The sequence below is a fragment of the Malaclemys terrapin genome, chromosome 5 (assembly GCF_027887155.1).
Source record: "Malaclemys terrapin pileata isolate rMalTer1 chromosome 5, rMalTer1.hap1, whole genome shotgun sequence".
NCBI lineage: Eukaryota > Metazoa > Chordata > Testudines > Emydidae > Malaclemys > Malaclemys terrapin.
The window spans coordinates 5,336,932-5,354,884 of record NC_071509.1 but is presented as its reverse complement, the minus strand read 5'-3'; the positions used below and the strand labels follow the sequence as shown (position 1 = coordinate 5,354,884).

General features: G+C 47.4%; 1 protein-coding gene across 1 annotated transcript in view; it reads left to right on the top strand.

Moving 5' to 3' along the window:
* The window catches only part of SFXN5 (sideroflexin 5), a 171,635-nt gene that overhangs the window by 49,126 nt on the left and 104,556 nt on the right, over positions 1–17,953 (top strand). The window contains exons 5-8 of the mRNA XM_054028792.1: positions 119–173; positions 2,283–2,308; positions 7,224–7,277; positions 12,410–12,466. Of these exons, the coding sequence (XP_053884767.1) occupies positions 119–173; positions 2,283–2,308; positions 7,224–7,277; positions 12,410–12,466 (192 nt within the window). The remainder of the gene's footprint in view (positions 1–118; positions 174–2,282; positions 2,309–7,223; positions 7,278–12,409; positions 12,467–17,953) is intronic.

Genomic DNA, 17,953 nt, shown 5'->3' with positions numbered 1-17,953 from the left:
CGTGTGTCTCTCTGCTCTCCGATTAAACAGATTGTACATAATGGGAAGGGTCAGGCTCTTTGGTGCTTGCCAGCCACTTCCATGCTTTCACCATGTCTATTTGCTGATTGTTTTGTAGGCCATCATACATCCTGATACCAATGAGAAGATCTTCATGCCTTTCAGAATGTCAGGTAGAGTATATCCTCTAATCAGTGTACCGATCTGTTTACTAATCTTCCTGAAAACAGATAGTAAATGTTATAATCCCGGTTTTGTCCCAGTTCTTTCTCTGAATTTTTTAAATATTTAGTGTCTGCCTCATTCTTTTCCATACCTCCTGGACATCTGAATGTGAACTTTAGCTTATCTCATCTCTGGCCTCTCTAAAGTGCCCGTCCCTGTGGTATCCAGGCTCTCTGTTTACGTGTTGGCATTCATTTTAACCTTGGATCAAGGAAAGAAAGCTGCCACATAAACAAACACTCTGGTGCTTTCTTCCACTAAGGAGAGTGGGTTGGGCCACGTACCACGGTGATGGGCATAGTATAAGAACCTAACTCAAACAGAATTCTTGGAAGGCACCTTCCACGCCGCCAACCCATGTTCTTTCTCCCTCAGAGACAGAGTGCTTTTCTTTTGTGCCATACCACATCCAGCTTTGGTGTGAGACAGCTGCCGTTGTATCATTAAACCAGCTGCTTCTTCCCCCTCTTTTTAGTAGAGTTCCATCCCTTGAGGCAAGAGAGCACTACCTGCCTTTACTGTGGATCAAGCTGTGGCTGTGTTTGTGGGGCAATTACTGCACAGAAGTGTTCCTTTGGTACCTTCTTGGGAGAGCCACCGGCAGGGAGAGTCTGTATCCCCTTTAGAAGGGACCTTTATCTGGTTTCTAATGTGCCGTGCTGGAAAATGAGCTCACGCGGTGGGACAGTCTGGTGTGAGCGTGGGAGAAATGGCAGGATTGGTGCTTCATTCTCTAAAAACTTTTTGGAGAGGAAGGGTAACCTCCTGGCTAAAGTACAGCACAGGTGAGCCAGGACTCTTGGGTTCTCTCCCCCGTTCTGCCACTGACTTGCTGTGTAACTTTGGGCAAATCATTCCACCTCCCTGGGCTTTGGCATCCCTGTCTGTCAACTGGGGTTGTGAGGCTTACTCAATGCATTAATGTTTGTAACATGCTGTTAGACTCTCTGGTGGGAGGCGCTGTAGCACAGCAAAGTGTGGTAACTGGCAGCTCTTGCTGGGGGAGGTGACGTGTGGAGTATGTGATTTTTGTAGCTGGCCATTGATATTTCGGGTAAGAAGGGCTTGCCCACGCTAGAGTGTGTTTCCGTTTTAACTATACAGTTGTAGCTAAAGCAGCACTGCCCACATCCTCCTTCCTCCAATGTGGATGCAGCTATAGCTGTATAATTTATTCTGGTTTGGGAAGAGAAATAAGATGTACCAGTATAAGTCTCCTTTATATTGTTAAAAGCAACAGAGGGTCCTGTGGCACCTTTGAGACTAACAGAAGTACTGGGAGCATAAGCTTTCGTGGGTAAGAACCTCACTTCTTCAGATGCAAGAACCTCACTTCTTCAGATGCAAGAAGTGAGGTTCTTACCCACGAAAGCTTATACTCACAATACTTCTGTTAGTCTCAAAGGTGCCACAGGACCCTCTGTTGCTTTTTACAGATTCAGACTAACACGGCTACCCCTCTGATACTTTATATTGTTATAACTACATCCATGCTAGGGTTTATATACCAGGATATCAGTAAAAATATCACATCCCTAACCAACGTAGTTATGCCAGTGTAACTTTTCTAGTGTAGGCCAAGCCTAAAAAAACCCCTTGGGAAACACTTAAAACATCCAAGAGCGGAGAAGGGAAAGTGACGTAAGAACTGTGAGTCCATTTTTCTCTCACTCCTGATTGTCAGGCTGTAGCTCCACTAAAGTCACTGGAGTTACACTAAAAGAACAGGAGTACTTGTGGCACCTTAGAGACTAACAAATTTATTAGAGCATAAGCCATTCTATATGCATCCGAAGAAGTGGGCTGTAGTCCACGAAAGCTTATGCTCTAATAAATTTGTTAGTCTCTAAGGTGCCACAAGTACTCCTGTTCTTTTTGCGGATACAGACTAACACGGCTGCTACTCTAAAACCTGGAGTTACACTGGTGCAAACCAGACTCATGCCCTATGTGTTTCCTATTCTACGTTCATAGCAGCACCAGGTTTCTCAGGTGTGATACCTCCTTAATCTCTGTGTATTAAAATGTGTGTATCTTTCTTTTTTTTTTTTGTATAGGTTACATTCCTTTTGGAACACCCATCGTAAGTATTTTAGCATCTCTCCCCACCCGGCCTGAGTGTAACAGGAAATGCATTTTTTAGCACTCACATAGAATCCTCCAAATTCCACACTACATTGGTGTGACATTCACAAAATGTTCACACCTTTCCCATCGCGCGTTAGCGAGGGTTTCATTGTGCAAAATGTGCCCTGATGGATTTAGATTGTCATGTTTGAGGTGGTTTGCCTGTTACACATTATTCACCTCCTTCCCTGCACATAGCATCCTGCTATTTTTGTAATATCTTCTCCTTCTTGGTTAACCTTCTACCTGGCTCTTTCTCCAGAAAGATAATCGGTCTGTCTACACGGCAATTAAAGCCCCCCGGCTGGCCCATGGCAGCTGTCTCAGGCTAAGCCAGTGGTTCTCAAACTTTTGTCCTGGTGACCCCTTTCCCACAGCAAGCTTCTGAGTGCAACCCCCCTTATAAATTAAAAACACTTCTTTATATGTTTAACACCATTATAAATGCTGGAGGCAAAGCGGGGTTTGGAGTGGAGGCTGACAGCTCGCGACCCCCCCATGTAATAACCTCGTGACCCCCTGAGGGGTCCCGACCCCCCGTTTGAGAACCCCGGGGCTAAGGGGTTGTTTAATTGTGGTGTAGACATTTGGATTCAGGCTGGAGCCTGGGCTCTAGGACCCTCCAGCCTAAGCCTGAAAGTCTACAGTGCAATTAAACAGCCCCTTAGCCCAAGCCCACAAGCCTGAGTCAGCTGGCATGTGCCAATACCCCACGGTGCACTGATCACCTGTAAAATGTAACTTCTGCATTGGTCTTCAGATCCTTCCTCCTCTGTACATTTGACAAGTTGCTTCCAGAATGTGACAAACCCAGTGAGAGCCCTGCAAACTCAAGCGCTACGTCACAGTACCCAGGATTATTTGACTTATCTCCTCTCCCCCCCCGATAACTTTATCCTTTCCCCCAGTGAAAATCAAAATCCTCTCTGTCTAATGAACAGTTGAAAAGTCATTAGTTATGGGTTATTGCTAAGTGTGCATCTCTCAGTTCATGTTTGTTATTTTCAGTTGACTATATTAACATTTGGGGACAGTATCTTGAGTGAAGGCCAGGATAGAGGTCTCCCTGACTGCATTTATAATGTTTAAACTTCAATTAATCTTCACCCTCTGCCTGTGGCGTAGCTAAGTATTACCCCCATTTTACAGATTGGGAAACTGAGGCACAGCAATTTTAAGTGACTTGCCCCAGGCAACACAGCAAGTTGACATCAGAACCATGCTGAAAAATTCATGTACTTTTGGATTCCAGCTTTTTTTTTTTTAATCCTCTAGAACATGCTGCCTCAACTATTGTAAAGCTTGAAATCCGCAGGTTGAAACCTCATAAACCAAGTGCATTGAGGCATATAACACGCAGATTCATAGATGCCAAGGCCAGAAGGGGCCATTGTGATCATCTAGTCTGACCTCCTGTATGGCAAAGGCCGTAAAACTTTCCCAAAATAATTCCTAGAGCATTTCGTTTAGAAAAAAGCATCCAATCTTGATTTAAAAATTGCCAGTGATGGAGAATCCACTAGGGCTCTTGGTAAATTGTTCCAATGGTTAATTACCCTCACTGTTAAAAATTGACACCTTATTTCCAGTCTGAATTTGTCTAGCTCCCAGGCATTGGCTCATATTATACCTTTGTCTAGTAGACTGAAGGGCCCATTATGAATTATTTGTTCCATAAGCAGATACATATAAACCGCGATCAAATCACCCCTTCTCTTTGTTAAGCTAAGCAGTTTGAGCTCTTGAGTCTATAAGACATAAGAGTAATGATCCTGCCCAAGGAAGGTGATAACGTGGTTACCAAAATCTAGAGGTTAAAATTATTATTAATAATAATTTGTTGTATCTAACATTTTGGTGGCAACTTGAGGTGGGGCATTATTTTAAAAAAAAAAATTAGGTTAAACAGAAATGAGTTAACGATCAAATTGACAATGAAATCGGCCCAAATCCAGATCTGTCAGCGGAGCTGAGAGCTGTCAGATGAGTCCAATTTCACTAGCTGTAAAGGATAAACTGGAACCTCTTGTCATTTTTTTTTTTAAAAGAAGCATTTTCAAATGTTAAAATTAAAATGTAACATTTATGCCAATCTATCTGTGAAATTTAGTGACAAAATTGGCAGCCAGCTCTAGCATAAAAACAGTGTGAATCTTACATTGAACATAGGGGGATGGGATTTCCTCGAGCAAAATGAGTGTGAAGCAGTCTTATGGTTCTAGCCTAGGACAAGACACCAACTTAGGAAGAGGCTTCTTCTGAGCTTACTTAACTCAGCAGCATAGCCTAGTGGGTAAGACACTGGAGTTGGAGTCAGAGTCAAGAGACCATGGTTCCATGCCTGGCTGTGCTACTGGCCTGCTGCGTCACCTTGGGCAAGTCACTTCTACCACCCTGTGCCCTTTGTAAAAGAGGGAAATACTTGCTTCCCTTTGTAAAGTACTTGGGGATGAAAAGCAGTCCGCAGTGTTGCCAACTCCTGCAATTTTATTGAGAGTCTTATTATATTTGGCAATTGTCTTAAAGCCTCAGCTCCTGGATTTGTGTGATTATTTGGGAATCTCAGTTTTTTCTTTCTTTCTTGGAGTCTGATTTATGGTTTTTGACTGCTTGGGACTGGCAATACCGCAGTAATAAGAGCTGAGTGCTATTATGAATATGGACTCACAGATAAATCCACTTTCCTTAACCAATAGGAAAGGACTTCGGTTTTGTAAACACAACGATCCCTCTCGCTAATTCCTCCCACTTGACCTCTTTCAACGAGTCTTGTCAGACTCGGCAAATCTTTATGGAAAGCATCTCTATCCCTTGGCTTCAAAGCCACAATGACCATCAGATCAGTCAGGCAATTAGAATTTGGTGGTTGATCTATTTCTGGTGTTTAGGATTTTTTATTTTGTTTTCCTTTTTAGCTGTTTTTTTCCCCCTGACAGTAATTAAAAATGAAGCTGTACATTCCTTGGCAGACTCTTGCACATATGGAGAGTTTGCATTAAATGTGCCTCTTTCAGTCATGCAGATTTTGGGTGTTCTTTTTCTTTTCATTTAGTCTCTTTCTTGTTTTCTTCCACTGAGGTTAAGATTGTAAATGACTAACGTTTTGGGCTGCCTCATCTTCCCCAGTCTCTTTAACCCATTGGCTCTTGGGGCCAAATTCTGACTTGTTGGAAGGAGGTGCAACTTCTATAGAAATATCTGGGCCAAGTTCGTTGATAATGTAAATCCTGGTGTTAGTTGCATGCTGGGTGCAAATGATAACTTAGTGTAACTCACTGATTTGGCATTCAGCAGGCATGCAAAGTAGGTGTAACTTATATTTCAAGAAAGAGCGTAGGAGGAAAAACCAACTTAACAGGAAGGTGTAAACTAAATCAGCCCGTCCAACCTTTTTTACACCCTCTTGTGAGTTGTTGTTTCTCTCTTCTGGATCCTTAGCCTGTGAGTTGTACCCCAAAACTGATGCAGCTGCAAATGAGTGGTGATCGTAGGCTCACCTCCCTTCCTTTTGACAGACTACTTTGGCTGTTATATCAGGTTTTACCCGCCCCTCATCCTCAGCGTAAATAAAATCAGAGAGGATGTCCGGGCCCAAAATCCGAGAGCGTGGTTGAATCCACAGTCTTCTAGCCCCGAGGTCAGAGTGCTACCTTGAGGAGCATTCTTTCTCCTGGTAGCATGGGGTCCTGTGAAAAATATACACACTCAGGAATAAAGGAACATTTCATTGGTGGGTTCTGAAATAGACAGTCTTCACATTACAGATCCATGCTTGTCTCTCCACTCTAATTCCCAGAGAATTAGGTAGCTGGAGGGGAAAAAAGATAAAAATGTGAAAGCGTATCCCATTATATCTACCCATTAGTTGACAATTCATCTCACTGGGAGCTTGCTTTGTGGATCAATCTCAGGAGTTTCTTCCCTTTATACTTCCTTCCCCATCCCTCTTCAGTTCCCTGCATTGTGGCAACTTTTTCTCTTGTGGAATGGGACACAGCCTTTCTGTGCTGCTTCCTATTTACCCATGTGAGGCCCAATATCCCCACCCCTATTGGCCGAGTGAACCTGGGACTGAATACCTGGCCCAAATTTGGACCTCTAGGGTCTTTGTAACTGTGGGTGTGAGGTATCTAAACTCATGATCATTAAAACAATTGGTTCCAACTAAGAGCACTTGTACTTCCAGATGGTAGTTCCCTGTTTTCCAACATTAAAATCTGATCTCTTTTTGACATTTGCTAGAGGAGCTGCATTTCCAAAAGTTGAAACAATAAACGTATCAAAGAAAAATCAAAACCTTTCCACCCCCTGGCCAACCAATGAGAAATGATTTGTGAATTCCTCTGAAACATAACATTTAAGTCCTATTCCAGAGGGTACTTGTGTAAAATAGTTGATTAGCAAACCGTGGCAGTCCCGATAGGGTATTAGTCCTCAGAATAATACAGCTTCTAATACTTTGCCCTTCTGTACCAAGTTCCATCCAAGGATCTCAAAGCATGTTGCAAAAATAATTAAGGCTCATCCATGTGAGGGAGGGCAGCACAACCCATCCCCATTTTACAGATGGAGAAACTGAGTTACAGAGAGGTTAAGGGGGAAGGGCAGTGACAAAGTTGGAAAGAGAATCCCGCTTTCTAGATTTCCATCCCCTTTCTTAATCCTGCTCCTTTGTATGATATTGGGCTACGTCGTAAACCCTGACGGAGCAGATATATTCTCCACCTGTTGCCCCTCATCCACACATGAATAGGTGAGTAGAAAGCATCTCAGTGTGCTTAATACATGGGAAGACGCCACGAACAGACTGACAGTTTATTCATTATGCTATCTTTTTTTTTTTTTTTTTAAATCGTTCCTCTCTCTTGTAGGTTGTTGGTCTTCTCCTACCAAACCAGACGCTGGCGTCCACGGTTTTTTGGCAGGTAACAATCTTCTGCCATGGCACATTGAGTCTATGGACTTGTGTGACAAAAAGAAAAACATCATTGAATTACATCTCCAGCATAGACCCAAAAAATGACAGTGTGACTAAGGCATATTTACCTTTCTGCATCAAGAGCATCTTAGTTCATGAGAAGACAGTATGGCTGGATCTCATTGGAAATTTTTGGTAAGACTGGAGTATGCTGCAAATAAACCCAAGGGGCTGATTCTCCACTGCCCCGCACATTGTGTGATCATTTAGACCTGTGTAAAGGAGGTGTAAAATGGTGCTAAATCCAAATGGTATTACACCTGAGCAAAGTGGGTGTATAGTAAATGATGACACAAGGTGCAAAGCCATGGAGAATTAGGCCCTTGATGCTCACCCCTCTGCTGTTTTGAAGACATTCTGTCAAGTCGTTTAGGTTTCAGCCTTTACATACCTTGAAAAGGGCATATTCTGTTAGAGAGACAAGGGAGGATGAGGTAATATCCTTTTTTGGACCAACTTCTGTGGTGAGAGGGACAAACTTTCAAGCTCCTCAGAGCTCTTAGAAAAAAAGAGCTATGTGTGGATTAAAAGCTTGTCTCTCTCACCAACAAAAGTTGGTCCAATAAAAGATATTACCTCACCCGCCCCTTGTCTTTCTAATGCCCTGGGACCGACACAGCTACAACAACACTGCATATTCTCTTAGTGAAATTCATCCACAGGGCTCTGCAGCTTCAGAAGGTCCCCAAGACAGCAGAACTTCAGTGGTGGCAGCAGAGCATATATGCAGAAGACTCCATATTTGCTGCATGGGCATCAGCTGACAGCTGGGCTCCGTGCCAGTTCTGCGTTCTGAATGGGGGCTTGGCTAATGTTTCTGCGATTACCCCAATGTTGTTTCTTTGTACAAAGCTTTTTAAGAGGGGTGTGTGTGTGTGTGTGAATTTGAGCCATAGTAACTGTTATCCCAAATAAACAATTCTGAATAATTGAAATAATAAGACTTATTCAAACTGTTCTTAAAAATCTTTGTTTATTGCCTTCAAAGTAAATAGTGCTATAAAATGTCATGCCAGCCATGGAAGATCAAGGCATAGTGCAGACTATCTAGGACTTTGGAAAGGTGCAGTCAACAGAAAACATAAGCATATCCTAGTAACTTGTGGCTGTGTTTAAATTCAACAAGGTAAGTTATGGCCACATAGTTCAAACGCTGAAGCTGCATCTTGTGCAGTATACAACTTTAAGAGGCATTGTGGCTGGAAATTTCTAGAGTTGTTCACCTCTTCCACTGTCATGATGCTGAAGAACTCAGAGTTCAATCCGGTGCCTGCTGAAGTCAGTGACAAAACTCCCATTGATTTCAGTGGTGCAGGATCAGACACTTGATTATGCTACTCTTACTCATGTGCGTAGCCCCACTGACGTCAATGAGACTCCTGGCGTGTGTAAAGACTACTCATGTGAGTAAGGGTAGCAGGGTAAGACCCTAAAGAGTCCCCGTTCACAGTGAGAGGTGAACCTTGTGTTCTGTACTTAGAGAAAGTTGAAGGGGTAAACTGAAGGGTCTGTTCTTAAATAGGACTCTAGCTATGAGCACAGCACAAAACCTGTTTAATTGTGAAATTCTTCAAGGACCAGATTCTTACTCACTGTGAGTAGTACCTTACTGTGCAATAAGTCTCACTGAAATCAATGAGACTACAGTGCAGTTACTGGGGACCATGGATCAGCGCTCACGTCGCACTCCCCATCCGTACCCGGCCCAGGCTGGGGAAGCTAATGATCCAACCAGTGGACCAAATTCAGTTATGAATCCTGGTCACGTGGCACCTGAGGCACATTGCGCATATGCTAAGAAGAATGCATTTACTCAGTAAATAAGGGTGTCGGAATCCTTATTTGGAACTGGAAAGAGTATTCTAAAAAAAAAAAAAAATCAACAACCCACAAGAGCATAACCCAAGAGAAATTCGTTAACAGAATATACACCTCTACCCCGATATAACGCAACCCGATATAACGCGAATTCGAATTTAACGTGGTAAAGCAGTGCTCCGGGGGGGGGAGGGGGGCGGCGCTGCGCACTCCAGCGGATCGAAGCAAGTTCGATATAACGCGGTTTCACCTATAACGCGGTAAGATTTTTTGGCTCCCGAGGACAGCGTTCTATGGGTAGAGGTGTACAAATTTCAAGTCCCAGACCAATAGTAGAACAGCATTGACTTCTCTGGGAGTTACATGTGCTTATGTAGAGGTAGAATTTGACATGCGAAATGTAGGATTCTAACTGCTTGACAAACTGTGATCAGATGCAAACCCAGCCCGCAGCAAAGAAAAGGAACATAGCCTTCAACTTGACTAACTCGGAGCACGCTTGGAAGGCTGCTTCAGTGGTTCTCAAACTTTTTCTGGTTCTGACGGCCTGCTGGACCCACTGTCAGACCAAATTGCCCCAGATCACAGAGTTAACAGGAGAGGTTCATTTTGGGAGTGCTTCTCTCAAACTTCAGATGCCAACTTAATTTGTGGTGCAAAAAATATGGGGGTTACCATACTTCCCAGGGAGAGAACGTTTTTGCCCCTCCATCCGTGTTCCCTCCCTCCCTTCTTCCTCTGACCCCATTCCCCTCCATCTTTCCAATTCTCTTTTCCCTCTCCTTTCCTCCTTTTCTGACTCCTTTCTGTTTCTTTCCCTTCTTCTCTCCTTTCAGTATCATTTCTCAGGTTCTGACCAGCAGCTGGAGGAGAGCAGCCCCGTGCGCCTGCACTGACATACTTTAACCACAGCACCTTGAGTACGCATGTTGCAGTCCAGGGCATGTCAGGCCCCAGACTGAGGTAAGCAGTCATTGGAGCAGCATGAGTGGGACCCTCTGAGCCTCTGGAGTCCCACTTTTGCTGAATTGAGGGAGTGTTCAGAAGGCCCTCCCTCCAGTAGATCTTTCCTGGATGTGGGGGGAGTGGCCCTACTACCATTGCCACCCCCTCTGAACTCTGCAGACAGGGGGAGTGGGCCAGCCAGCCACCTCCTGAAGAGTCCAGAAGTGTATCAGCCGGCCACCCCAGAAGACAGCAGAGCCAGGGAGTGGATAGCAGGGCACTGATCCATCCCCACTCTAAAGACTGCTTAAGGTAGGAAGGGAATGGGGCAAAACTTGTCCCAGTTTTATATTTCTGAGCTGAGATTCTGGTCGGTAACTGGGGTGGAGTTGTGGGATGGTGACCAAGCAGGGGTGAGTATTGGGTTCTCAATGAAACCCAATTCCACCTGGTTGAGGGTCTGTTAGAGAAGTTTCTCTAGCTCTGCTCGATGGACCACATCAGTCGAGTTTGATTAGTGGCGCTTTATAAAGGCTCACTTGGAAACCAGGACAAATTCCCAGCACCTATTGCCAAACAAAATTCTCACAAATCATTTTTTTTTTTTTTAGCATAAAAGGCAAATTTTGGTGGCCACATGTATTCCTTTTTGCAAAAGTTCTGAGTTCAATAGGAAGAACATGCTTGTGGGCCATCACTACTGCTTTTACCTAATTTGGTCTTTCTGTGCCTATGCCCTTCCCACATTTAACCACTCGGTGACTCTGTCTCTCCCCTTTCTTCTTTCTCTCCTCTCAGGTTCTGGCCATTAGCTGGAGAAGAACCAGTAGTATCCTACTCTTACATTGAAGCACATTACGTGTGGCACCTGCTTTGGGAGTGGGGTGGGGAACCGTAGTTCTTTTCATTCACAACTGCTGTGGACAAAGCACTTCAGTTCAAAAGCACGGCGCTACTCTTCTCCAGTTGCCAGTACTGTTGCTGACACACTTCCATTGGAGTAAATGCTATCCTAGAAGTCAGAGATGGAAATACCAGTTAGATCATCCAGTCCCTATCCCCGAAATGGTACAGTAGATTCTTTCATGATCCCCAGACCAGCCTCCCATGAACCCCCAGTTTGAGAACCACTGAGTTTAATGAAGGTCTACAAGACTGGCTGCTAGGGCCTATAATATCCTGCAACTTTCTCTAAGGGACGTCATGGACCAGAGCAGGAAGAAGAATGTTTAATGTTAAAATTGCCATGTTCTGGAACCCTTCAATGGTGCTATCATTTATGACAAGAATTTTAAAGAAGGTTTGATCTTTCCAGCTTTAGATCAGTTTTTATCACAATTGTGCTGTTTTAATGTAGGGTGTGCGTTTATTTTCTAGTTTTAGTGTGTGTCCGTGTCTGTGTGGATTTAATGCTGGTGAAAAGGGGTGGGTCAAAGACACTGGGATGTCAGGGGTGGGGTGCAATATAACAAAATGGTGACAGTGGAGGATACCAAGTAGAGATTCTTCCCCCGCTCCCCTCCAGACAAGTGGGAGAGACCAGCCTATTTGTCTTTCTTTTGGGGACAGCCCCTAAAGGGATCAAACAGCCACTCTTCAACAAAACACCAATTGGGGAGACTATCTCACTATATGTATGTACCGCACCTAGCACAATGGGACCCTGATCTCTGTTGGAACCTCTAGGGGCTACTGTAGTACCAATAATAAATAATAGGAATAGCACAAGGCTGTTGTTCTGGGATAGCTGTAATAGGACGTTTAAGTCTGAGCACACCCACTGTTTTTACTGGGTTTTCTTAAGTATCATGAAAATATTCCTGTTAATAGATTTTGTAAAACTTTTATTTAAAAAAAACTAAATATAGGGTCTAAACTATCTGACGGTGTCCCTTTTAAACTTTAATGTAGCTAGTACTGTAGTCAGAGGACCAGATTCATTGTCCAGTGATGTCAATTAAAAGACTCCCTTGGCTTAAAAGGGGAGCAGATTGGACTCCAAGTGTGCACAAAGCCTTAGAAATGTGCAGGGGTCACGGTTGTTTGTGTGAGTGTGTATGTGTGTGTAGAGTGGATAACGCACATTTCTGCATTTAGTTTTCCTCTCTGTTACCCCTGTACTTTCACAGACATATAACAGTATTCTCCTTGATATCACAAAGCTTCCATGACCCAGTGGGAGGTATAATTGGATAAAGTGGACTTTTCTGTATCATGTTTGGGGAGGGGGGAGGAGTTTTGTTTTTTGCAGCAGCAGTAGTGGCATAGATACATTCTCTTTTTTAAAACAGTTTGTATCTCTTATTTCCTTTTTAGTGGTTGAATCAGAGCCACAACGCATGTGTCAACTATGCAAACCGAAATGCAACTAAGGTGAGGAGATGCTACATAGGCAGTATCTACAGTAAGTCTGATCTTTTTTTACACTGAAAGCGTAATTCCTGAATCTTGGACTTTAACAGAAACTGCAGGGTAGGTGCCACAGCAGGTTTATGGATTGGCCTTTCTCCTATGGAGCCTTCATTATTAAATTGTCTTAGATAATAGGTGGACTGAGTTTGTGTTCTCAGTCTAGTCCCTGGTTCAAATCTAGTTCCTTTTGTTCAAATCCTTAAAGTACCAAAACCAGGGGTATTGTTCCAGAATAGCAGGGCTGTTGCTGGTCTGGGTTTAGGTGATATAAGCAGGTGTACTTCCTATTCTGCTTGGTAGAATATATGCATGCTGTATGTAATCCTAATTTAGCTACTTCCTACGGGTTTGACTTTATTGGTAACTCAAATAACCTCAACCAGATGTAAAACCATTCCCCATGGCAGGACCTCTCAGCTCTAGAGTCTGGTTCCTTCTGGTACTTGCTGGTTAGTGCTAATAAGAACCATCTGCTAGTGTGATTCCTCAGTATTCAGTCTACACCTTCAGACAGGTTTCAAGCATTTGAAATCAGGGTGACTGCATAGAGGAGTTCTGCAGGGTCCTAGAGTCCATCCCCCTCTTTACAGGTGGACTGGTAGAACTTATTAGATAAAGCTAGCACAGGAGCTGTACGGGCATGCCCTCTGTATCCAATGCTCTCATTTTCAAGAGCATTTAAAAGTGGGGATTCTGGGCCTCTTTCCAGACAACAAGCTTCTCTCTTCTCCAGTACACTTGGCACCCACTAATTTGGGGAGATGAGTCAGTTTCTCTTCCAGATCTTGGTCTCCTACATGGCAGACAACATGCTGCCGCAACTGTAATTTGCCCAGTTGATAATCTTGATTGGTAAGAACTGACATAATTTAACATAGTAAAGAGAAAATATGATCGGTATTTGGCTTTTCTGATGACAAAAGAAGACTCCACGATTAAATATACAACCCCTGGTGGGAGGCGGGGGACAAGTCCTTCCCACATTTTGTTACTATCCCAAGGGTGTTCCTCTCAATGCAGTTGCAGAACTAAAGTGTTCTTACTCCAAGTCTTTCTTTTGCCCCTCGTCCCCCAAAACTTTTATGTTCTTCTTCGAGTGCTTGCTCATATCCATTCCATTAGGTGTGCGCGCGCCGCGTGCACGATCGTCGGAAGATTTTCTACCCTAGCAACACCGGCGGGTCGGCTGTGGAGCCCCCTAGAGTGGCGCCTTCATGGCGCTGAATATATACCCCAGCCGACCCGGCGCCCCCTCGGTTCCTTCTTACCTCCCCTGACGGTCGTTGGAACTGTGGAGCGCTGCTTAGCTGTTCTCCACTCTCCCTAGCTTAGTTTGTTGTATCACAGTTATAGTTATAGTTATAGTTCTAGTGTTTATAGTTAAATAGTTAAATAGTTTAAAAGTTGTTTTAGTTGTTCTAAGTAGTTCAGGAGATTAAGGGGGTCGTCTCCCCCTTTCTCCCCCGGCCGCGGGGCCGGGCTCATGCCCAACGCTCCCGGCTTCAAGCAGTGCGCCTCCTGCGCTAAGCCTATGCCCACGAGCGACCCGCACGACTCCTGTCTGAAGTGCCTGGGAGAGTCCCATCAAACAGATAAGTGCAAGATCTGTAAGGCCTTCAGACCAAGGACCAAGAAGGAGCGGGACTTTCGGCTCCGGCAACTCCTGATGGAGGCGGCACTTAGTCCGGACGCTCCATCTACAAGTCAGGCCCCGGCACCTAGCACCTCGGTGCGCAGTGCCCCGGCGGCACCGGCTATGACGACCACGCGAGTGGCGTCAGACAAGCCTCCCCGGCACCGGACCTCGTCGGCACCGCAAGCAGTGCCTCGGCGCCGGTCATTATCCCCGGGGCATAAAAAAGCCCATAAGACGGGGACATCCGTGCCGAAGACGCCGGCTCCCCCAGTGCCGGGGGTAGAGCCGCGTCCGCCGGTGGAGCACCGGAAACAGGTGCCTCCAGCACCGTCGACTCCGGCGCCGAGGCCGTTGAGTCCGGTGCAGATAGCGTCTCCACCGAGACCGGCGGTGATACAGTGCCTCCCGTCGACTCCAGAGACCTTCGCGGCGGCGAGAGACTTAATAGCTCTCACGGAGCCGGCACCGCCTCAACCACCGGCACCGACTGCACCGTTGACTCGCCCGGTCCAGTCGAGGGGGAAACCTGCCTTGATGCGCCCTCCATCGCAAGGGCTGGAACCTCGGCACCGATCCAGGTCCCGAAGCAGGTCCCCACGCCGCTCGCAGTCCCGGCACCGAATATCGCCTCGGCACCGGTCGTACTCGCGGCCAAGATCTTCTTCGCGGCACCGCTCTACGTCTCGGCACCGATATGATCGTCGGCACCGATCAACGTCGAGACGTAGTTCTCGGCACCGCTACGGTCGACGCTCGACGTCGAGAGGCCGCTCCCGGCACCGGGCATACTCCAGGTCCTCGTCGAGGTCCAGATCCGACTCCCGGCACCGACGAGGTCATCGGCACCGGTCGCGGTCCCGGCACCGATCGCCGGCACCGCGTAGAGATAGATCATCTCCGGACCGGCACCGTGCGGCACCGCAGCCAATGGGAATCGTCTCGACGCTCTCGGCACCGCCGTGGCCATCGAGATCGGTGTCCCACTCCTCGGAGGACCTCTCGAGATCGGCATACCCCCCTCAGGGGCAAGCCGAGGAACAGGACTTGGGACATTGGCAGGACACGACAGGGGACCATTCTCATGGCCCATCTCACTGGTCGTTTTGGACCCCGTGGGCGTACCATCAGGCGCAAGGGGCTCCAATTGCTTCGACCTCTCGCTCCGGTCACTCCATCAGAGGGGCCCCGGAGTCCACCATTTCTCGGCCTCCGCCAGGGGGCATGGAGGCTTCTGGGTCCGCACCACCTGACGCCCTGGACCCAGGCACAGGTGATGCTCCAGCCCAGGAATAGGGAGACCAGGACCAGCCCTTGGATCCTGTTCCACCGGAGGCATCTTCCTCTTCTTCTCCGGATGAGGCAGTGGCGGGCACATCGTGCACAGGCCCACCTCCAATAGATCTTCGGGCTCACCAGGATCTTCTGCGCAGGATGGCCCGTAATATGGACCTGCAGGCGGAGGAGATAGTGGAGGTGCACGACCCGATCGTGAATATCCTTGGAGCGGATGCCCCATCGAGGGTGGCGTTACCCCTGATCCGCACGATTCAAACGAATGCGGATACGATATGGCAAACTCCTGCCTCTATCCCACCCACAGCGAGAGGGGTGGAAAGGAAATACTTTGTCCCGTCTAAGGACTACGGGTACTTGTATACCCACCCCCAACCGTGTTCACTGGTGGTGGAATCAGTGAACGCACGAGAGCGCCACGGCCAGCAGGCTGCAGCGCCTAAATCAAAAGAGGCTAAGCGGCTCGATTTGTTTGGCCGTAAGGTTTACTCAGCCGGAGGGCTGCAACTTAGAGCGGCGAACCAACAGGCGCTACTGAGCCGCTACAATTTTAACTCCTGGAACTCTATGGGGAAGTTTAAGGAGTTGATTCCCCAGGAGTCCAGGGAAGAGTTTGGAGCCATGGTAGAGGAGGGCAAGAAGGTGGCTCGGACCTCCTTGCAGGCCTCCTTGGACATAGCAGACTCAGCTGCGAGGACCCTGGCTTCGGGTATCGCTATGCGCAGGATCTCCTGGCTTCAGGTTTCGGGTTTGCCTCCGGAGCTGCAGCAAACCCTACAGGATCTGCCCTTTGAGGGACATGGATTGTTCTCAGACAAGACGGACTCTCGCCTGCAGAGCCTCAAGGACTCGAGAACAATCATGCGCTCCCTGGGGATGCATGTTGTGGGCCCTCAGCGCAGACCATTTAGGCCGCAGCCTCAGCGCTTCTATCCCCCCACGCCTCGTCAGAGACAAGACTCGGCCCGGAGGCGAGGGCGAGGTGGTAGGAGAAGATGGGCTGGCCCTCAACCCGGTCAGAACCAGGGGCCACCAAGGCCACCTTCAGGTCCTAGACAGAACTTTTGAAGGTGCGGTCGAGGACGGCGCCCCAGTCATCCCCCAGGATCCAGCCCCCTCCTTTCAGGATCGTCTCTCCCACTTCCACCGCGCTTGGTCCCTTATAACTTCGGACTGTTGGGTCCTCCGCACGGTGGAGAGGGGATACGCTATCCAGTTTTCTTCTATCCCCCCCTCCCACCCCCCTTCCCCGTCCCTCTTCAGGGACCCTTCTCACGAGCAACTTCTTATACAGGAGGTTTCTACGCTCCTGGCCATGGGGGCCATAGAGGAGGTTCCGATAGAGTTAAGGGGCAGGGGATTTTATTCCCGTTACTTCCTGATCCCCAAGTCCAAAGGAGGTCTGCGGCCCATCTTGGACTTGCGCGGACTCAACAAATTCGTAGTAAAGTTGAAGTTCCGCATGGTCTCTTTGGGGGCCATTATCCCTTCCCTCGATCCTGGAGACTGGTTCGCCGCCCTCGACATGAAAGACGCATACTTTCACATCTCAATTTACCCACCTCACAGACGCTTCCTGCGATTCGTGGTAAACGCGGTGCACTACCAATTTGCAGTCCTTCCCTTTGGCCTATCCTCGGCCCCAAGAGTGTTCACGAAATGTATGGCTGTTGTGGCAGCGTACCTTCGTCGGCAAGGGATACAGGTGTTCCCGTACCTAGACGACTGGCTGATACGCGGTCGCACCAAAGAGCAAGTTCGAGCTCACGTCCACATAATAGGGCACACATTCAACGAGTTGGGCATCCTACTCAACAAGGACAAATCCACTCTAGAACCTACCCAGAGAATAGAATTCATCGGCGCAGTTCTAGACTCCAGACGTGCACAAGCCATCCTGCCAGACAACCGATTTGGCACCATCACGAGCCTCATTCAAGGGCTCCAGGCCTTCCCAACTACCACGGTGAGGTCGTGCCTTACCCTGCTGGGTCACATGGCTTCCTGCACGTACGTAACCAGGCATGCCAGACTTCGGCTTCGCCCACTCCAGACCTGGGTGTCGTCAATATACCGACCACATCGGGACAGCCTGAACATGGTGGTCACGGTCCCGATCTCGGTCCTGACCTCCCTCACCTAGTGGCTAGATCACAATGTGGTCTGCGAGGGGATGCCATTTCACGCCCCACAACCCTCTCTGCACCTGGTCACAGATGCTTCATCTCTGGGTTGGGGCGCCCATCTCAACGAACACCATACCCAGGGCCTGTGGACTGCATCCCAGCTAGCCCTGCACATCAATGTTCGGGAACTGATGGCGGTACGACTGGCGTGCCAGGCATTTCTCAACTTACTACGTGGCCGATGTGTGTTAGTTCTCATCGACAACACCACGGCCATGTTTTACATCAACAAGCAAGGAGGAGCAAGTTCGTCAATTCTATGCCAAGAGGCCATTCGCCTGTGGGACTTCTGCATCGCCCACTCAATTCATCTCACGGCATCGTTCCTCCCTG